Below are 16,277 nucleotides of genomic sequence, written 5' to 3'. Positions count from 1 at the left end.
TCGCTTTGCCATAAAATCGATTTTCCCCCGCCAGCGCTGTCAACATTCGATCAAACAGAACTTGACAGTTTGCGAACAAAACAACAAAAGTAATTTTCGCACGACCGCAGCAGCAGCGCAAATTTTTCACCTGAAAGAACTTTGTTAATCAAAATTAATTAAATTAAGCAGTGTGTGGTGGCATGGACAACGAAACGCTAAATCGGCTGCTCGGCAACCAGCCGGAACTGAAGGAAGCGCTGGTCCAGTTCAACAAGCAGCACCAGCAATGCTTCAACTTTACCCACTTGACGACGAGCGGCCAGTGGACGCTGCTGTGGAATCGATTCTTCGACTATCTGACCGATCCGGAGATGGCGGAATATCGGGAGGACTGTTTGGTGGCGATAAAGTTGCTCAGTCGGGATCGGACGTACTTGAACGAGACGGTCGCGGTGGACCAGCTGGACTGTTTGCTGGGGTTGGCCGGGATTGGGGAGGTTGGGGGTGGTGGCGGCGGGGTTTGGGACGCGACGGAGGAGGTCCAGGTCGAGGCGCTCAAGTGTTTGAGCAATTTGATTTTTCAGAGCAAAAAGTGCCAGGAGTTTTGCTTGGGGAACGCGTCGACGGAGGGGATTCTGCGGCGGGTCAAGATGTACAAGGACGGGAACGTGTGCTACGACATCCGGTTCTTCGACATGAAGCTGCTGTTTCTGCTGACGGCGATCAACTGTGATATTCGGAGCAAGGTGCGGGAAGATCTGCACGGGCTGACGTATTTGGTGGAGACTTTGGATTTGTTTATGGGGGAGGCCGCGGAGAACAAGGAGTTTAATGTGAGGATTTTGGAGGTTCTTCTATTGGTTGTGATATTAATTTGGTTTTATTTTAGGACAAAGATCTGGAGCTGGTGAACGAAGTGCTCAAGGTGCTGTTCAACCTGACCGTGCGGACGCCGTTGAATGCCGTTCCGGAGGAGGACGAAGCGAACCAGTTTCACCGGTTGGCGATGGTCATCCACGATCTGTTTTTCTATCGTACGTTGAACCGTGACAAAATTGTCTCCCTGCAGTCGAACATCATCAACCTGCTGACCAGCGTACCGGTTAGCTGCTACACGGAGCTGGTTTCGCCGTTGAATTTGTGCGACCCGGACAGCAAAACCGTGGTTCCGTTCGAGGAGCGGAACGTGTACGTCCTGCAGGTTCTCGTGGACTTTTTGGGCAGGCAGTTTCACAAATCCGAGAAGAAGTCGGACCAGTTTGAGCTGCTGTCGCCGATCTTGACCGTGTTGATCAAGGTGATTCGTGCTTCCGGGTTGAATCGACGGTACGTCCGGTCGGTCATTCTTCCTCCGCTGGTGGACGTCAAGGAACGACCGGAGATTGGCACGGAGCTGCGAAACTATCTTTGTTCCTTGCTCACAAGTCCGTGCACTCAAATCGCCGATCTGTCCGCCGAGTTGTTGTTCGTCCTGTGCAAGGAAAACGTTGGCCGCATGATCAAGTACACCGGCTACGGGAACGCCGCCGGCCTCTTCGCGAACCGAGGTCTCCTTGGAGGACGCCAGGGCAACACGCAAGAGTATTCGTCCGACTCCGAGGACAGCGACACCGAAGAGTACAAGCAAATGCAGCACGGCATCAACCCGGTGCTCGGTTGTTACGAACCACCCAAGCCAAACCCGCTCGAGGGCATGTCCGACGAGCAGAAAGAGTACGAAGCGATGCAGCTGGTCGCGCTCATGGACCAACTCCAGCGGCAGGGCATCGTCCAGGCGTGCAAGATCGGCGAAGACGGCCGACCCCAGCCGGTTGACCACATCCTAGAACTCCAAGACGAAATTCCCGAACAGCAGCGAGACCACAAGCGGAAGTCCTAGACGCCGCAGGCGCGACTTCCGGAGGTGCCATTCGATTCCAAAAAAAACAAACAGTAGAAGAATGCAATATCTATATATCTATGAATATCGTGCACCGTGTTTATCTGTAGACCCCGTCCCCGGGGCGAACTGGCCGCTCCTTCTATAGAGTCTTCAAAGTGTTTACTAGAGAGCGCCAGTTCGATCTCATTTCGGTGTGTGTGCAATCGCAGCAAATTCGCTCCCCTCTTTTCAGCTAAAAATCGTGTCTCTAGCCGTGTTTACTAAAAAAAACTACTTATAAAAATAACTATTTATATCCCGCAAACAAAAAAGGAAAACCCAAAAGAACCGTGATACCCGTGTCGTAATCGATTACTCTAGATAAGTAGAACCTTTATTTTATCAGTTTTGTCCGTCTATTCGGAGAGGAAATAGATGCTTTTAGACGTTCCATCAACCAATTGACTTTTTTTTTAATTTTCCGAAAAGAAAGGACATTTCCCAATACTCTCTCATCAATCAAGCCAACAACACCGTCTTACTAACTTTCAATTAGTGTGTGTTTATTCTGCAACCGGTTCTGATGGACACACGAAGATTTGCTGGATTTACGAGAAAAAAAATGTTGGGTTCGAATTACATACCTCTCGCTCGCTACTTTAGTGCAGAAACTGGGGCGGCGCCGGCTTCTCAAACTCGCCCAGCTCGGCGTCGTAGTACAGGGCGGCCCGGTACGGTCTCAGCTCCCACGGGACCTGGAAGGGGGGGAGAGAGAAAAAAGGTTATTTTCTAAACTGACTTTTTGTTTGAATATTTAATGTTGCTTCTAAAAATAGATTCCTTAAACAAATGTTAAATAAATTTTTGGCCAACTTGCGTGCGATTTAGAATCTTGGTTAAACAAAAATGAAAATATTGAAACAGAAAAAAATACAGAATTCAAAATATGTATAAAAATTCAAATATTTAAAAAATTAAATGCAAAAATTTAAAAATTAAATTGAAATTTTATAAACCACCGTCATTTTAATTTACAGAAAATCAGATAACTTTTAATGATTTTTGGAGTAATACTTTATTACCTAAATTTTCAGATAAAGAAAATCGTGACTTGATATCCGGAGTGAAATTTTGGCGAAGACTTCGGATAATCAAGAACGAAATGCATTTAAATTTTTAAAATCTCTGATAGGTACCTACTTCAATTTAGAATATTTTTTTTATTTGTGATTTCTTAATTAGGGACCATCCATAAACCATAAAGTTTTTGCTTTTTGAATACCCCTGACTCAAGGCGGTTTCAAAGACACCCAACAAGCAAAAAGTTGAAATTTGGTTTTTTGGACTTTTTAAAAAACTCAAGATTTTATCTATTTTTGCATCTGGAATTTTAAAATATACACATTTGAAAATTGTAGCACAATTGTAGCAACATTTTTTAAATTTGAAATTATTTTCTGAAATTTTAATTTTTTTGTTGTTTTTAATAAATTATTAAACTTTTTTTGATTTCCAGATTTCCTAATTTGCAGGGTTCTATTTTTTGGAATTTTGTATTGATTAACTTTGTTATTAAATTCCTTCATTTTTTAATCTCCATTTTTTGTATTTCCATAATTTGACACTATTAAACTTTGGAATAATTCTATTTTAAAATTTAAGATTTTTTCTTTTGAATAAAAAAAAACAAATTATATGTTTTAGAATTCTAATATTTAAAAATTCAAATGCATAAATTTGGAAATTTAAATTCATAAACTCTTGAAATCTTAAAAACCGCAATATTAGCCGTCATCTTTGGATCAATTTGGAGTAATATTTAAGGACCTAAATTTTGAAAAAAGAAAATCGACTCGTGAAATTTTGTTTTTTAATTTGGGAAATTTTAAATTCATTGAATTTACATTTTTTTGAGATTTTATCTATTTTTGCATCTGGAATTTTAAAAATTTAATTTAAGAAATAAGGCCGTTGCAAATATTTTTCAAAGTTTATTTCCCTCAGCCAGGGGTGCCAGGTTGCCAGATAAATCTGGCATTGCCAGATTTTTTGAGCGCCAATTAGAAAAAAATAATTTTCTATTTCTTCCTCACATTGTTTTATTGACGTATTTTGTTTATATTGTGAAGCTATAATGTATAAAAAGTGAAAATACACAGTTTTTGAACAAAAAATCGCTCATTACTTTGAGAAAAGTGGCTTGCCAGATTTTTCCCAGATTTTTTGCCAGATTTTTTACTCTTCAGACCTGGTAACCCTGCCCTCAGCAAAAAATAAAAAATTGAAATTACAAGCCTAGGTTTCAACATTTGGATGAAAAAAGTGTTTTAAAATGTTTTTTACAGCCGTACAGTTGCTTTCCAATAATTAGGTTTGAAAATATCGAGGTATTGACGGACTTTTTTCCTTTTAGATTTTTTAGATTTTTGTTTTAAATTTAGAATTTTAGAAATTTATTAAATATTTTAGATTTTTAGATTTTTTTAAACATTTTATTCTTTTTATGTATTGATGCGTTTTTATATTTTAGAATTACTAATTATAAAATTTATGAGTTTAAAAAAATCTTAAATTTAATAATTATTTATAAATTTTTTAAACTTGAAGCTTTTAGGGTTTTTTATGAATTATGAATTTATTAAATTATTTCTATTTTTTTAACATGTTCAGATATTTTTAGTTTTTTATTTTAGGAATTTTAAAATTTTAGATTTTTTTTGAATTTTAGAACTTAAAAGTTTAAAAAAAATTAAAATTTCAGAATTTTTAAAAATAAGATTTTCAAATTTCTGAGCGCTTGAAATTTTTAATTTTTAAATTTATAAATTTAGAAATAGGATCAAAGTATTTTTTTACGATTTTTACAATGTCACATATTTTTATCAATCAAACATAATTCGATTTGATGGGTGGTGTTGGGGAAATTTTAAGGAAACCTAACAAAAAAATCGCACAAACCTGTAATTTGGCATTTGTTGAAAATTGAGGTACGTTTTTAGCCAAAAATGACCTATCGATAAATAAAAAAATTAAGGCAAATTTCATCAAATTTCGTGAAATTTATGGAAAGTATTGGTCAATTATGTAAGGAAATTTTGCCCAGCTCTTTTTAGTGAATAGGTTAAAGTCACGTTAATAAAATAAACAACAACAACTTTTTAGTGAAAGTGACGTATGACCTATTAGGGTGTAATATGGTTGTATGGAAAAAAATGAAGTTGTCCAAATTTAGTGAGCACAGCACTTTTTCAGTTCCTATTGGGGTCCTCAACAACTCCCCAAAGTTTGGGACCAATTGGTTTAGTCCTCACTTTGCGCAAAGCGATTCAATTTTCCATATAAATTTGTATGGAGAAAACCCTTTTTTTGGGTTTTGATATTTATTAAATCCACGTTTCATGCTATATCAAAACCGGACTCATATTCGGATGCTCTGGAATCTGCTCTACAACTTTCCAGAAGAGAGTATGGTGCTAGCTTGCCCCTAAAAAAAGATACAGCGTGTTCAAAACTCGTCTAAAACGTGTTTTTTGCTCGAAAATCACGTTTTAGACGAGTTTTGAGGGCTCTATATCTTCTTTCAGGAGCAAGTTAGCACCATACTCTCTTCGGCAAAGTTGTAGAGCACCTTCCAGAGCATCCGAATATGAGTCCGGTTTTGATATGGCATGAAACGTGGATTTAATAAATATCAAAACCCAAAAAAGGGTTTTCTCCATACAAATTTATATGGAAAATTGAATCGCTTTGCGCAAAGTGAGGACTAAACCAATTGGTCCCAAACTTTGGGGAGTTGTTTAGGACCCCAAAAGGAACTGAAAAAGTGCTGTGCTGGAAAATCGATTTTGATATTACACCCTAATGACCTATCTAGGTTAAGGTCACGTTAATAAAATAAACAACAACTTTTTAGTGAGATTCCACATAGTTTTTTTTACACTAAGGCGTGTGCAAATATTTTTCAAAATCAGTCTGAAAAACCAAGGGAACAACTTTTTTTTTTTTTTTTCAAAGAGCTTCAAACATTTATTAAATTTTGAGTACTATCAGCTAAAAGTAGTTCATGCAACAAGTTGCAAAAAGAAGATTTTTTAGTACGAGTCGTAAATTTAAAATCAATAAGGCCGATGCAAATATTTAAAAGGTTTTTGTCCCTCGGCCCTGGCCGAGGTCAAGGGGGGGGGGGGCAAAAAAATAAAAAAATATAAAAATTTAAATAACAAGCCATAGTCTTCACAATTAAATGAAAAAAGTGTTTTAAAATGCATTTTACACTAGTTCAGTTGTTTTGCAATCATTAGGTTTCAAAAAATCTAAGATCTGACAAAAACAAAAATTGTATCGAAAAAAAAGATTTTGCATCGAAAATTTTCAAAAAATATTAAGATTTTTTAATAAACCCAAACATGCTAAAAATGATTTTAAACGCAGGAGAATGTATTTTAATTTGATTTCAGTTGGTTGCACTTGAATGTTCATTGAAATTTTGAAGTTTATTGTAAAAATATTTTTTTTGCCCCCTGATTTCTCGGGCCAATTTTGAAGGGGGGGGGGGGGGTGACAAAAACTTTTAAAAATATTTGTACCAGCCTAATATAAATACTACAAGTATTGAAAAAATCAAGTTTTGCAACGAGTTCCATACAACGTTTTTTGGCAATTCCGAAAAACACCATTTAAACAGAATTATAGGACAATTGTTCATGCATTGAGTCAATGAATCGTTTTAATAAAAAAAATGTCGAAAAGTACAAATTTTCCTAACAAGTGCTGAAAAGTTCCACTTTTCAGCATCCATTTCAGTGCTAGAGTAGTAGTTTATGCAACAAGTTGCAAAAAGAGCATTTTTTCAACACGAGTCGTACATTTATAAATACGAAGAGTGCTGAAAAAATCAAGTTTTGCAACGAGTTCCATACAACATTTTTTGCAATTCCAAAAAACACACACTGAGTGAAATTTTATGTTAAATATTCATGTATTTTGTCAATAAATCGTTTTAATCAAAAAAATGTTGAAAAGTGTTACTTTTCGAAACAAGTGCTGAAAAGTTCAACTTTTCAGCACCCATTTGAGTGCTGAAAAGTAGAACTTTTCAGCATTTATTTTGAAAAGTGTTGCTATTCGATTCTGTTATTTTTGGTAGGCTTTTTCGTCGTTCAAGAATGACGGGAATTTAGTTTCACGACGGAATTGCAAAAAAAAAAAACATTTTAAAAAGCATTCTGACACAAATAGAAAACAGTAAACCAACTCACCTGATCCTCCATCATCGTCAGGTTCACGCCCAAATCCTCCAGCGTCGGCACTCCCTTCTTCACGTCGTCCGTGACGTACTCCCGCTCGACGCGCTCCGTGTGCAAATCTCCCACCGGGAACGACGGGCAGATAAACTCCGTCAGCTTGACCTTAATCATGAACGTCGGATCGTAGCGCAGATCGTACCGCTGGTAGCCCCACCACTCCTTGTCCTTGCGCATCTCCCGGTGGAACCAATCGACCAGCTCCGACAGCTTGTACCGACGGGGACCCACCGCCTGGTACGTCTGGCCCTGGCTGTCCGAATCCTTGATGGCGTTCACGATGCCCTGAGCGACATCTCCGCAGTACACGGGCTGCTTGATGGTGCGCTCTCCGGAGTACCACAGCGGCATTCCACGGAACTGCCGGCGCCAGATGTGCGCATAATACCGCAGGAAGCGATCCTCCTGACCGTAGATGTCCGACGGGCGGAACACGATCGCATCGGGGAACTCCTCGCGAACGGCCTTCTCACCGGCGTACTTGCTCTTCAAGAACTTGCTTCCCTCCTTGGTCAGAATCGGTTCCGGGTGGGGAGTCGCGTTCAACGACGAAATGTGGATAAACTTCTCCACGCCGGCCTGCTTGGCAATGCGCGCCAAACGCCGCGCTCCCTCCACATGCACATCCTGGAAGGCAAAGTTCTTGGTCTCCCAGTCACGTCCCACCAGGTTGATGACCACGTTCGAGTACTTGACCGCCTTGTAGATCGATTCCTCGTCGCACAAATGGTACGGATGGAACAGCACCTGTCCCAGGTCACCGCACAGCTTCAAACGCATCGCCTCGTAATGGTCCGCACGGTACGGAATAATCACCTGCGATCCGATCTTGCCCAGCTTGTTGCAAACGTACCGCCCGAGGAATCCGGTCGCACCGAAAACAGTCGCAACAACCCCGTTGAAACTGGATCTACCACCCGTACCACGCTTCAGCGAGGCCAGGTTCGTCGTCTTCAGCTTGCGCGGCCCATCGGTACTGTAGTTGGCCCGCAGACACACGATTCCAAGCGCTCCGGATTGTTGCTCTGCAAAAAGAAAGACCCAAAACAAATTACATAACAAAACACACTCGGACCGAATCTGGCGCTACTCACTGGCCAGCTGGGCGCCGTTCAGCAGGATCAGCGAAGCCATTGCGAGCTAGTGTGGCCCTCCGATGGCACAAACTCGGCACAGGTGACGGAAAAAGCGGCTTAAATTTCGTTTAATTTCTTCGGCGAGTTCCCCACAGAAAAGATGGGAAAAATCGGACTTGCCTTCAGCAGCAGCGGTGGCAGATCGCGGTCGAGTTGCGTCTGACGGAAGAAACGTCAGCTGATGGTCGATTCTGGCGTTTGTGCTATAAAATGGGGCATTGGGTCAGCTGGGTCGAAAAGTTGGTTAAGTCACAGAGTAGTACAGAGGTTAAGTAAGTTGTTTGATTACTAATGTTCTTACAATCTGTTTTAGGGTTCGTGCTGTATCGAAAAATTAAAAAAAAAAAATGCCAAAGGGCCGTTATGGGTTTGTAAACAAAGAGTGTGTCCTGCTCACGCTAGAGAATGTTTACTTCTGGCATGAAAGGGATACACTCTTTGTTTATAAACCCACAACGGCCCTTTGGCATTGTTTTGCTAGAAATGCAACATGGTGTTAAAGTTTCTGTCAAGCTGCTGTGAAGTATTCCATGGCAGCTGGGAATGTTTCACTCCATGTTACCGGCTCACATCTCTCCGAGGGATTATGGGTTGCAGGATTAATAATATGTAATAAGTTATGTGTATTTATTATAAACATTACAAACACTCAAAGCGCAACAAAAAGGGCGCACCCTTAAAAATATGTATTGCCTTAGATTGACAGATTGCGCATTGAGCGCGAGAGTGCGCTAGCGAACGAGTACAAAGAGCGAGAAAACAGCAGAAAGCGCGCGGCTGCCGAAAGGGAGAATGAAGATTGCCAAATCAGTTTTGTGGTTAATTTGTAAGATTTGTGTTGTTTGTTAATTGCAATTACTTTGTTTTTATTATAAACGAAAGTCCCCGATCACGACAATGGCACGGTCCGGTAAGTGGAACCCTTTTAATTCATGAAAGATTATTTGTTATGCTTGAATTGTTGTGCTGTGAAATTACATGGTTTTGTTTACATGGCAGGATGAAGGTCCAAAGTTTAGCTTTGTTGTTTTGCCTGTGCTTTGAAGCAGGTATATGTTTGCTTGAAGTTTTCATGTGAAATTGATAAAAGGTTTATTTTGTTTTGAATTAGAAAGATTAGCTTTTTGTTTTGATAATTGAAGACCAAGTTGAAGACCAATGTTTTATCACAGACAAGTTTCTGCTCGAACCTAGGAGTCCGAAGGCTTGAATGGGGAGGGCACCCAAACCTCTTTCTACTCCAAGGAACCTTCCACCCAACTGACGACCTTTGGATTGTGAGTCCAACCGCCGCCAGCGATTCCACCGGAGTAGGCTTGGTTTGGTGTGTTGTTTATACTTATGGCATGGAGATGACTCCTAAACCTGGAATGACCTAACGGCCTAACAAACAAGGCCGGGACCGACATTTTACTTCCTCATCCGATGGAAGGTTGCAGCAGATGAGAATCGAACCCAGAATCATCCGCTTACAAAGCGGACAGCGTAACTATTCGGCCACGCACTGCCATGCCAATTTTATGTAAGATTTGAAAAATAACTTAAAAGCCGTACGTTTGTTAACGAACACAAAATTCAAATTTCGCGCGCAATGGATTCCGCCAAAAGCACGTGCCCTCGTACTGCGCATGTCCTTCCGGGAATGTCACTCTTGCCGTAGGTACACACACATACGATGGTGCCTCCCACGCAAAGCAACGACGACTGCAGTTCCACTGCTGCTGCTGCTGCACCACGAACTGTTTGTTTACCTCCAAAAGATTTGTGGGGTGGTATCGTGAGGTGTGTGCGAAATTGCAAAAAACAGAAAAGCGACTTCCGCGCTAGCGAATGAAGCCCTCAGACATGTGAAGCGTCGGCCAGGGGCCCGGTCCGTACTTCCGGACGTAATAGTTTCTCTGTCTCGCGGTGGAAACACGTATCAATTCCGTGTGTAGGATGCGGATCGGTTCGCTGCTCCCTCACTCTTCCTGTTGAATATGTCCAGTTTCGAGTTTCTACCCTTTGAGGTGAGAGTTTCCATATGGTTTTGGGGCGGGTTCCTGAAGGTGTTTTTTTTTCTTTTTTGCAGATAAGTTGCATGATCTTTGACTATTTGAGTGTGTCGGATTTGAAGAATGCCTCCCTTACGTGTCGCCGCTGGTGCCACATCATCTTCTCCGACAGCTACATCCGGCGGTTCATGCTGCGGATCAACCTGCACCGGTCCGATCAGTCCAAGCTGGCGGCGGTCAAGGCGAACGCGGCATCGCTATCATCCCCGAGTCGATCCCGGTTACCTTCGTCTTTTCCTTGTTCGCTTTACCAGCGATGTCGAACGGCCAAGGGAAAGTCAAAGTGCGAACTCCGCCAGATGTCGCTGGTTCTGCGAAGATCCTGTCGCCATTACAGTAACATTACGTTCATGTGCGACAACCGGAGCGAGTTCACGGACAATGTGTTCAATGTGATCTTGAACTTGCTGAGGCCCAGCGGACTGGAGCGCGTTGAGATCTTGAAGATCATACTGTCGTCAAATTTGAACGTGCTCGTCACGATTCTGAACAGTGCAATTAGAAACATGGGAAGACTGAAGAGTTTCCACCTGATCTACGATCCCCAGCGGAGACTTCAATGCGGAGACCACGTGCGACCGTGCGTGATCATCGAAAGTCAAACGATCACGCACATTGAGCTAAAGTCGGTCATACCGGAGCAGATACAGCTGCCCAAGCTGGAATCATTGGACGTGAGTCTACAGCCCGGAATTGCCACCTTAATCCAGAGCGTGTCCGATAGTTTGACCACGCTGCACCTACACCTAGACTGCACATCGGCAAACTGTGGCGAAGAAGAGATCTACTCACTGACCTTGGATCGGCTAAAGGTGCTCAAACTGACCCGCGGAATCATGAACGAGTTCAGCTTCCCAATCCCGGTCAGCTCCAACCGCCCAGGACTCAAGCTCCGATTCTTCCGTCACCTCGATCGACTCGAACGGCTCATCCTCGAGGAAAAGTACACCGCGGAAAACATCTTCCTCGCAATCTGCGAAACGTCGCGCAACCTCACCGAGCTCAAAATCGACCACCTCAAGGTCGTCAACTGCACCGTACTGGACAAGCTGTCCCTGCTCGAAAACCTTAAAATACTCACCCTCCCAAATATCTACTCGTCGCACGAAATATCCTTCCACTACGTCTACTTACCCAAACTGGAAGCTCTGCACCTTAAAATCTTCAAGGACTCCACCCACTCGTTCAGCAAATTTGTCAATTTAAAGCGTCTCACCATCGGTTCCTACACCTCGCAAACCCCCGAACTCATCGACGTCATCTCGATGCACATCCAGCAGCTGCGCGAACTTCGGCTCTTCTTCCTGGACTACGCCGACGTCCCCTCCAGAACGTTCCGCAAGCTGACCTACCTCGGTCAACTCCACCGGCTCGAACTGGTCAACGGCCATCTGCGGCGCAGTGTCTTCAGCCGGTGTCCGCCGGGGATCAGCAAGCTGGAGCAGATCGTGTTCAGCTGTTGCCACCTGGACACGCAGCACTTTGACGGACTGCGCGAAAAGTTTCCCCGGCTGCGGGATGTCCGATTTGAGAAGTGTGAGTTTGTCACGCTGATGGATCGGAGTGCCGCCCAGCAGTGGGGCGTGGATGAGTTGTAGGGCCCGGTGGCGGTGTCTCTCTATTTAAACCCCATTTGCTATATTAAAACTACGCGTTAAGGTTAATTTTAGGATAAACCAGAATTTCAAACTTTTAAAACGTTAATAAAATTTTGTTGATGCAATCTTAAGGGGGTCGTTTTCTTCAAATATATGACTGGAGGTGTAATTAACAAGTATTATACAATCATCAAGAAATAATGAGGGATCTCTTTTTCTGAAAAAATATGTTTATGGTGAGCCATATTATTATGCTAATATGGTTTGTTTCTTTATTTTAGAAAAAATCCCCACGTACAAGTAGTGCAGGAGCCACAATTATAAAACTACCTTTAATTTTTTTTTTTTTTTTTATGAAGAATACGTTTTTTTTCCAAATTTTGAGTCCTACGCCATCAAATCGGGCGTCCAATTTTACATCAAAGTTCCTTTGACACCAAATTTCCAAACCATTTAGGCTACACTTTTTGCTCGAATGTTCAAAAATAAAAGGGGTCGTACCGCCCCTCTGTCACGAGATATCGAAAAATAGACCTCGGATTCGTGATCAGGGATAAAATTTCTCCTAAGACAAAGCTTCACGCAAATCTATGAGGGGCAACTTTTTCCGATTTAATGTGAATTGGAGATTTTTTAATAAATATTTCAATTGTGGTTTGGTTGAGCGTTTTAGCAGAATGCATTACTGTGTCGTCTCTTTGTATTCACAAATATTTCAATTTTTTCAAACTATTTTTGTAAAAGAATTTTAGACTTATAGATTCTTAGAAATTTTAGAATTTTTTAAAAATATTTTAAATTTTTCAAACTTTTTTAAAATAATTTTAGACTTCGAGATTTTTGAATAATTTCCATTCTTTTTTATATAAACGTACCGTAAACTGGGGTGACTTTGATAGCCCGGGGTGACATTGATAGAAATTTGATTTGGCCACTAATTTTGATACATCCAATGTAACAGTCTCATTTATGCATATATGTTCGATAATAAGCTATCCCATAATGCTTACAAACTCAAAATTCTCAAAAATATTTAGATATTAATTTGACGGGCATTTGAAAAACCTATCAAAGTCACCCCGGGCTATCAAAGTCACCCCAGTTTACGGTAGTAGTAATATTAAGTTGAATATTTAGTTAAATAAATTGTTTTTTTATTTCAATTTTTTTTGCGGACGAGGTGGGACAGCTAGGATCAAGTCAGTTCAAGTCCGGTCGTCAACATTATCACCCTCACGCACGCTATGCGGGCATGGGCTGTGGGGAATATTAAGTTAAATAAATTGTTAAATGATTACATACTAAACAAAACTTAATACATGAATTTTTTGAGATTTTGATAAAACATATTTTACACTTTTGAGAATAGTGAACATATAAAGATTCTATAAATTCAAAAAAATAAGCTTTAAGCGGTACTTCGGAAGGAATCGGTCAAGAAAAAAAATCAAATGGGCAGCAGCGAAAGCAAGCCAGAGAGTGTGAAGAAAAGCCCCAAGAAAACGCTGCCTCTCCTTTGTTCTGCTGTTTTTTTTTTTTTCATAAAATTATTTTTATTAGGTCCTTTTCGGTACTGAGACCTGGTTAGGACCGAGTCGGCTTTTGTAATTACATTTGACTTAATAATTACAGAGGATCTTGTGTGTAAATGTTAGTGGGAGGGGAGCCGATTACCCGCGGCCTACTCGGGGTTAGTAGGGAAGGGATTGATGTTAAAGACAAGGCGTGGGAAGGGAAGGGGGATTGTGTAGGGGTCTTGGTTGGCTCTGCTGGCCTTTGCGTTTTGTCCTCAGCCGCAACTCGGTGTCCAGCTGCTGGGGCGATCTTGCTTTGCTTCCGGTGCAACCAGAAACGACGGCTTTGTGTGAAGGCGAGTTATTCTAACTGAAGGAAAACTAACTGAAAGAAAACTAAATAGATATTTTGGAATCTGAGAGGAACTGATAGATAGGATAGAGAACATCAAGGTCTAGTTGAGATAGCGCGTCTCGCATCGGGATTTCTGGTGGTCTTCCTCGGGCCCTGAGGGTATCTTTCAACTTAATTCTGTGAGCCTGGTGATCTGGACACGCCCATACGAGATGGTCGATGTCCTGATAACCCTGCCCACAGTCGCAAAGGTTCGTATCACTCATGTTGATACGGTAAAGATGAGCCTTGCACGAGTAATGGTTCGACATAAGGCGGGACATCGTTCTGATGAATCCACGCGTCAAGTCCATCCCCTTGAACCAGGCTTTTCTTTGCACCTTAGGTCGTATGGAATACATCCAACGTCCTTTGGTGTCGTCGTCCCATTGATTTTGCCAATCCAGAAGCGCACGCTGCCTCGGAAAACCGTAGCATTCTTGTAGGCTAATTGGCCTTTCAAAAATGTTTCCACTCTCAGCACCCTTCTTGGCGAGCAAGTCCGCTTTCTCATTACCCGGAATCGAGCAATGAGCGCGGACCCACACCACCGTGATGCTGAAGGACTGAGCCGCCAGGTTGTTTAAAGTCTTGCGTATTTCCGTGAGGAAAAACGTAGACTCCCTGGTCGGCTTCAGAGACCGGATAGCCTCAACAGAGCTAAAGCTATCGGTGAAGATGAAGTAGTGGTCAGGTGGCATGGTCTCGATGATTCGCAGTGCGCAGTAAACCGCGGCTAACTCTGCGACGTAAACCGAACTCGGGTCCTTCAGCTTAAAGAACAGCTGATAAGATTCATGATATACACCGAAGCCCGTACAGCTATCGAGCTTGGAGCCATCGGTGAAGAATCTGTTGTTTGGAGGAACATGGTTGTACTTTGATGCGAAGATCGACGGTACAACTCCCCGCAGAAGATGGTTTGGGATACCGCGAGTATCGGCTTTCATGGACGTGTCGAAGCCAATCAGGGTGCTGCTGGTTAACGGAGGCGTGCGCTGTACCGTTGTGCTCGGGCTCCGCTCCCACGATGACATAAAGTCATAATATAGAAGCATGCGCCGAGACTCAACGTGAAGGTTCAGCAACGTTTCAAAGTTGTCAATTACCAGTTTATTCCTGTAATCACACCGGATCAGGAACCGGTAAGACAGTTCGTAGTAACGGGTTCGCAGAGGCAACACTCCCGCCAAAACCTCGAGGGTCATGTTGTTCTGCTGTTCGTAAAGCTGTTTCTTGGCCCCTTTCCTTCCCAGCCTTTAAAAAAATAATTAAATTTGAATTGTAAAATTTTTAAGTAGCCAATTTGAAGACAAATCATTCAAGTTTAGATAACAAACTGTAAATTAATTAAATCGATGCCTCTGTGCTCTCTTGTACTAGGCTTGTTGGTTCTCCTATCTAGTTAGCATAAGAGAGCACAAAGGCATCGATACTAAATTTAAATTCAACAATAAATAGATTTTTACTTTTAACATACTTGGATTAAAAAATATAAATTCATTTTTGTATTTAACATTATTACAATTTGGAAATATAAATATTCCTGAAATCCAAAGTATTCAGGTATTTTAGATGTTTAAATTGCAGGAATCAGTATGTTTATAATTTTTGCAGTCCCATATTGTAAAAGATAGACTTTTTCAGTTTTTTTTTTGTATGTCGTTAGTTTTTAATGTATAAATTTTGAGATTATGCAGATTTTTTTGTAGAGATTTTCAGAACTCACGATTATACAGTTCGATGCCTCAGTGTGTTCTCATTGATGATTTAAAAGAAATCCCAGCGAGCAGAGAATTTATTTAGCATTCAGATCAGAAACTGTAAATTGCATGATAAACTGAATAAAAAATTGATTTTGATTCTACTATTTTGAGAATTTTGAAAAATTGCAGATTCTGGAAATTCAAAACTCCTAACCTGGGATGGGATAAACAAAGAGAAAAAAAACTATTGTCAAACTAAACCACTTTCAACATGGCCGCTTCTGTCAACCTGAACCAGTCCTTTCTTATGAGGAGAAAATTAGAAGTATTGTAATTTGAGTTGAAAAAATAAAACAATTTCAAATCAATTTCACAAATAATTGTAAATTGCATTAATAGATTGATTAAAATATTTTCAATTGAAAGGCACCGAATGTTGACTTATCAGCATTTCAAGCAAAACAATGCCAAAGGGCCGTTGTGGGTTTGTAAACAAAGAGTGTGTCCTGTTCACGCTAAAGGATGTTTACATCTGGCATGAAAGGGATACACTCTTTGTTTACAAACCCACAACGACCCTTTGGCATTGTTTTGCTAGATTTTATTTTAAAAAAACAATACATTTCATGAACTGACGATTCTTTTGCCCATTTAAAACTATTGTTATTTTTTTGCGCGTTACATAAAAATGTCATCTAGATTGAACAATATTAAACCCGTGCTTCCCGT

At 41.2% G+C, this 16,277-nt stretch overlaps 3 protein-coding genes across 3 annotated transcripts; 2 read left to right on the top strand and 1 right to left on the bottom strand.

The window, feature by feature from the left end:
* The first annotated feature begins 63 nt into the window (after window positions 1–63).
* On the top strand, window positions 64–1,912 carry LOC120415867 (synembryn). Its single transcript, XM_039577503.2, has 2 exons — window positions 64–815; window positions 872–1,912. Exons 1-2 carry the CDS (start codon window positions 183–185, stop codon window positions 1,859–1,861), a joined length of 1,623 nt encoding a protein of 540 aa, XP_039433437.1. The 5' UTR covers window positions 64–182; the 3' UTR covers window positions 1,862–1,912.
* Window positions 1,913–2,385: 473 nt separating this feature from the next.
* Window positions 2,386–8,444, bottom strand: LOC120415869 (NADH dehydrogenase [ubiquinone] 1 alpha subcomplex subunit 9, mitochondrial). The gene is made up of 3 exons (XM_039577505.2): window positions 8,241–8,444; window positions 7,102–8,171; window positions 2,386–2,598 (listed from the first exon to the last, which is right to left on the bottom strand). Exons 1-3 carry the CDS (start codon window positions 8,278–8,280, stop codon window positions 2,503–2,505), a joined length of 1,206 nt encoding a protein of 401 aa, XP_039433439.1. The 5' UTR covers window positions 8,281–8,444; the 3' UTR covers window positions 2,386–2,502.
* Window positions 8,445–9,970: 1,526 nt separating this feature from the next.
* LOC120415868 (uncharacterized) lies at window positions 9,971–12,065 on the top strand. The gene is made up of 2 exons (XM_039577504.2): window positions 9,971–10,291; window positions 10,354–12,065. Exons 1-2 carry the CDS (start codon window positions 10,262–10,264, stop codon window positions 11,932–11,934), a joined length of 1,611 nt encoding a protein of 536 aa, XP_039433438.1. The 5' UTR covers window positions 9,971–10,261; the 3' UTR covers window positions 11,935–12,065.
* Window positions 12,066–16,277: the final 4,212 nt, after the last annotated feature.

This window comes from Culex pipiens, chromosome 2, assembly GCF_016801865.2.
Source record: "Culex pipiens pallens isolate TS chromosome 2, TS_CPP_V2, whole genome shotgun sequence".
NCBI classification, from domain to species: Eukaryota; Metazoa; Arthropoda; class Insecta; order Diptera; family Culicidae; genus Culex; species Culex pipiens.
Note: the sequence above shows the minus strand (reverse complement) of the source record. Positions and strands in the feature narration are given on the sequence as shown.

What these genes read in the sequence shown, in the direction of transcription:
- LOC120415867 (XM_039577503.2), top strand. Translation starts at nt 183, where the DNA reads ATGGACAACGAAACGCTAAATCGGCTGCTCGGCAACCAGCCGGAACTG. An exon ending in CGGAGAACAAGGAGTTTAAT is followed by an intron (nt 816 to 871) that starts GTGAGGATTTTG and finishes GTTTTATTTTAG; the next exon opens with GACAAAGATCTGGAGCTGGT.
- LOC120415869 (XM_039577505.2), bottom strand. Translation starts at nt 8,280, where the DNA reads ATGGCTTCGCTGATCCTGCTGAACGGCGCCCAGCTGGCCA. An exon ending in GAACGGCGCCCAGCTGGCCA is followed by an intron (nt 8,172 to 8,240) that starts GTGAGTAGCGCC and finishes TTCTTTTTGCAG; the next exon opens with AGCAACAATCCGGAGCGCTT. An exon ending in TGACGATGATGGAGGATCAG is followed by an intron (nt 2,599 to 7,101) that starts GTGAGTTGGTTT and finishes CCCCCCTTCCAG; the next exon opens with GTCCCGTGGGAGCTGAGACC.
- LOC120415868 (XM_039577504.2), top strand. Translation starts at nt 10,262, where the DNA reads ATGTCCAGTTTCGAGTTTCTACCCTTTGAG. An exon ending in TCGAGTTTCTACCCTTTGAG is followed by an intron (nt 10,292 to 10,353) that starts GTGAGAGTTTCC and finishes TCTTTTTTGCAG; the next exon opens with ATAAGTTGCATGATCTTTGA.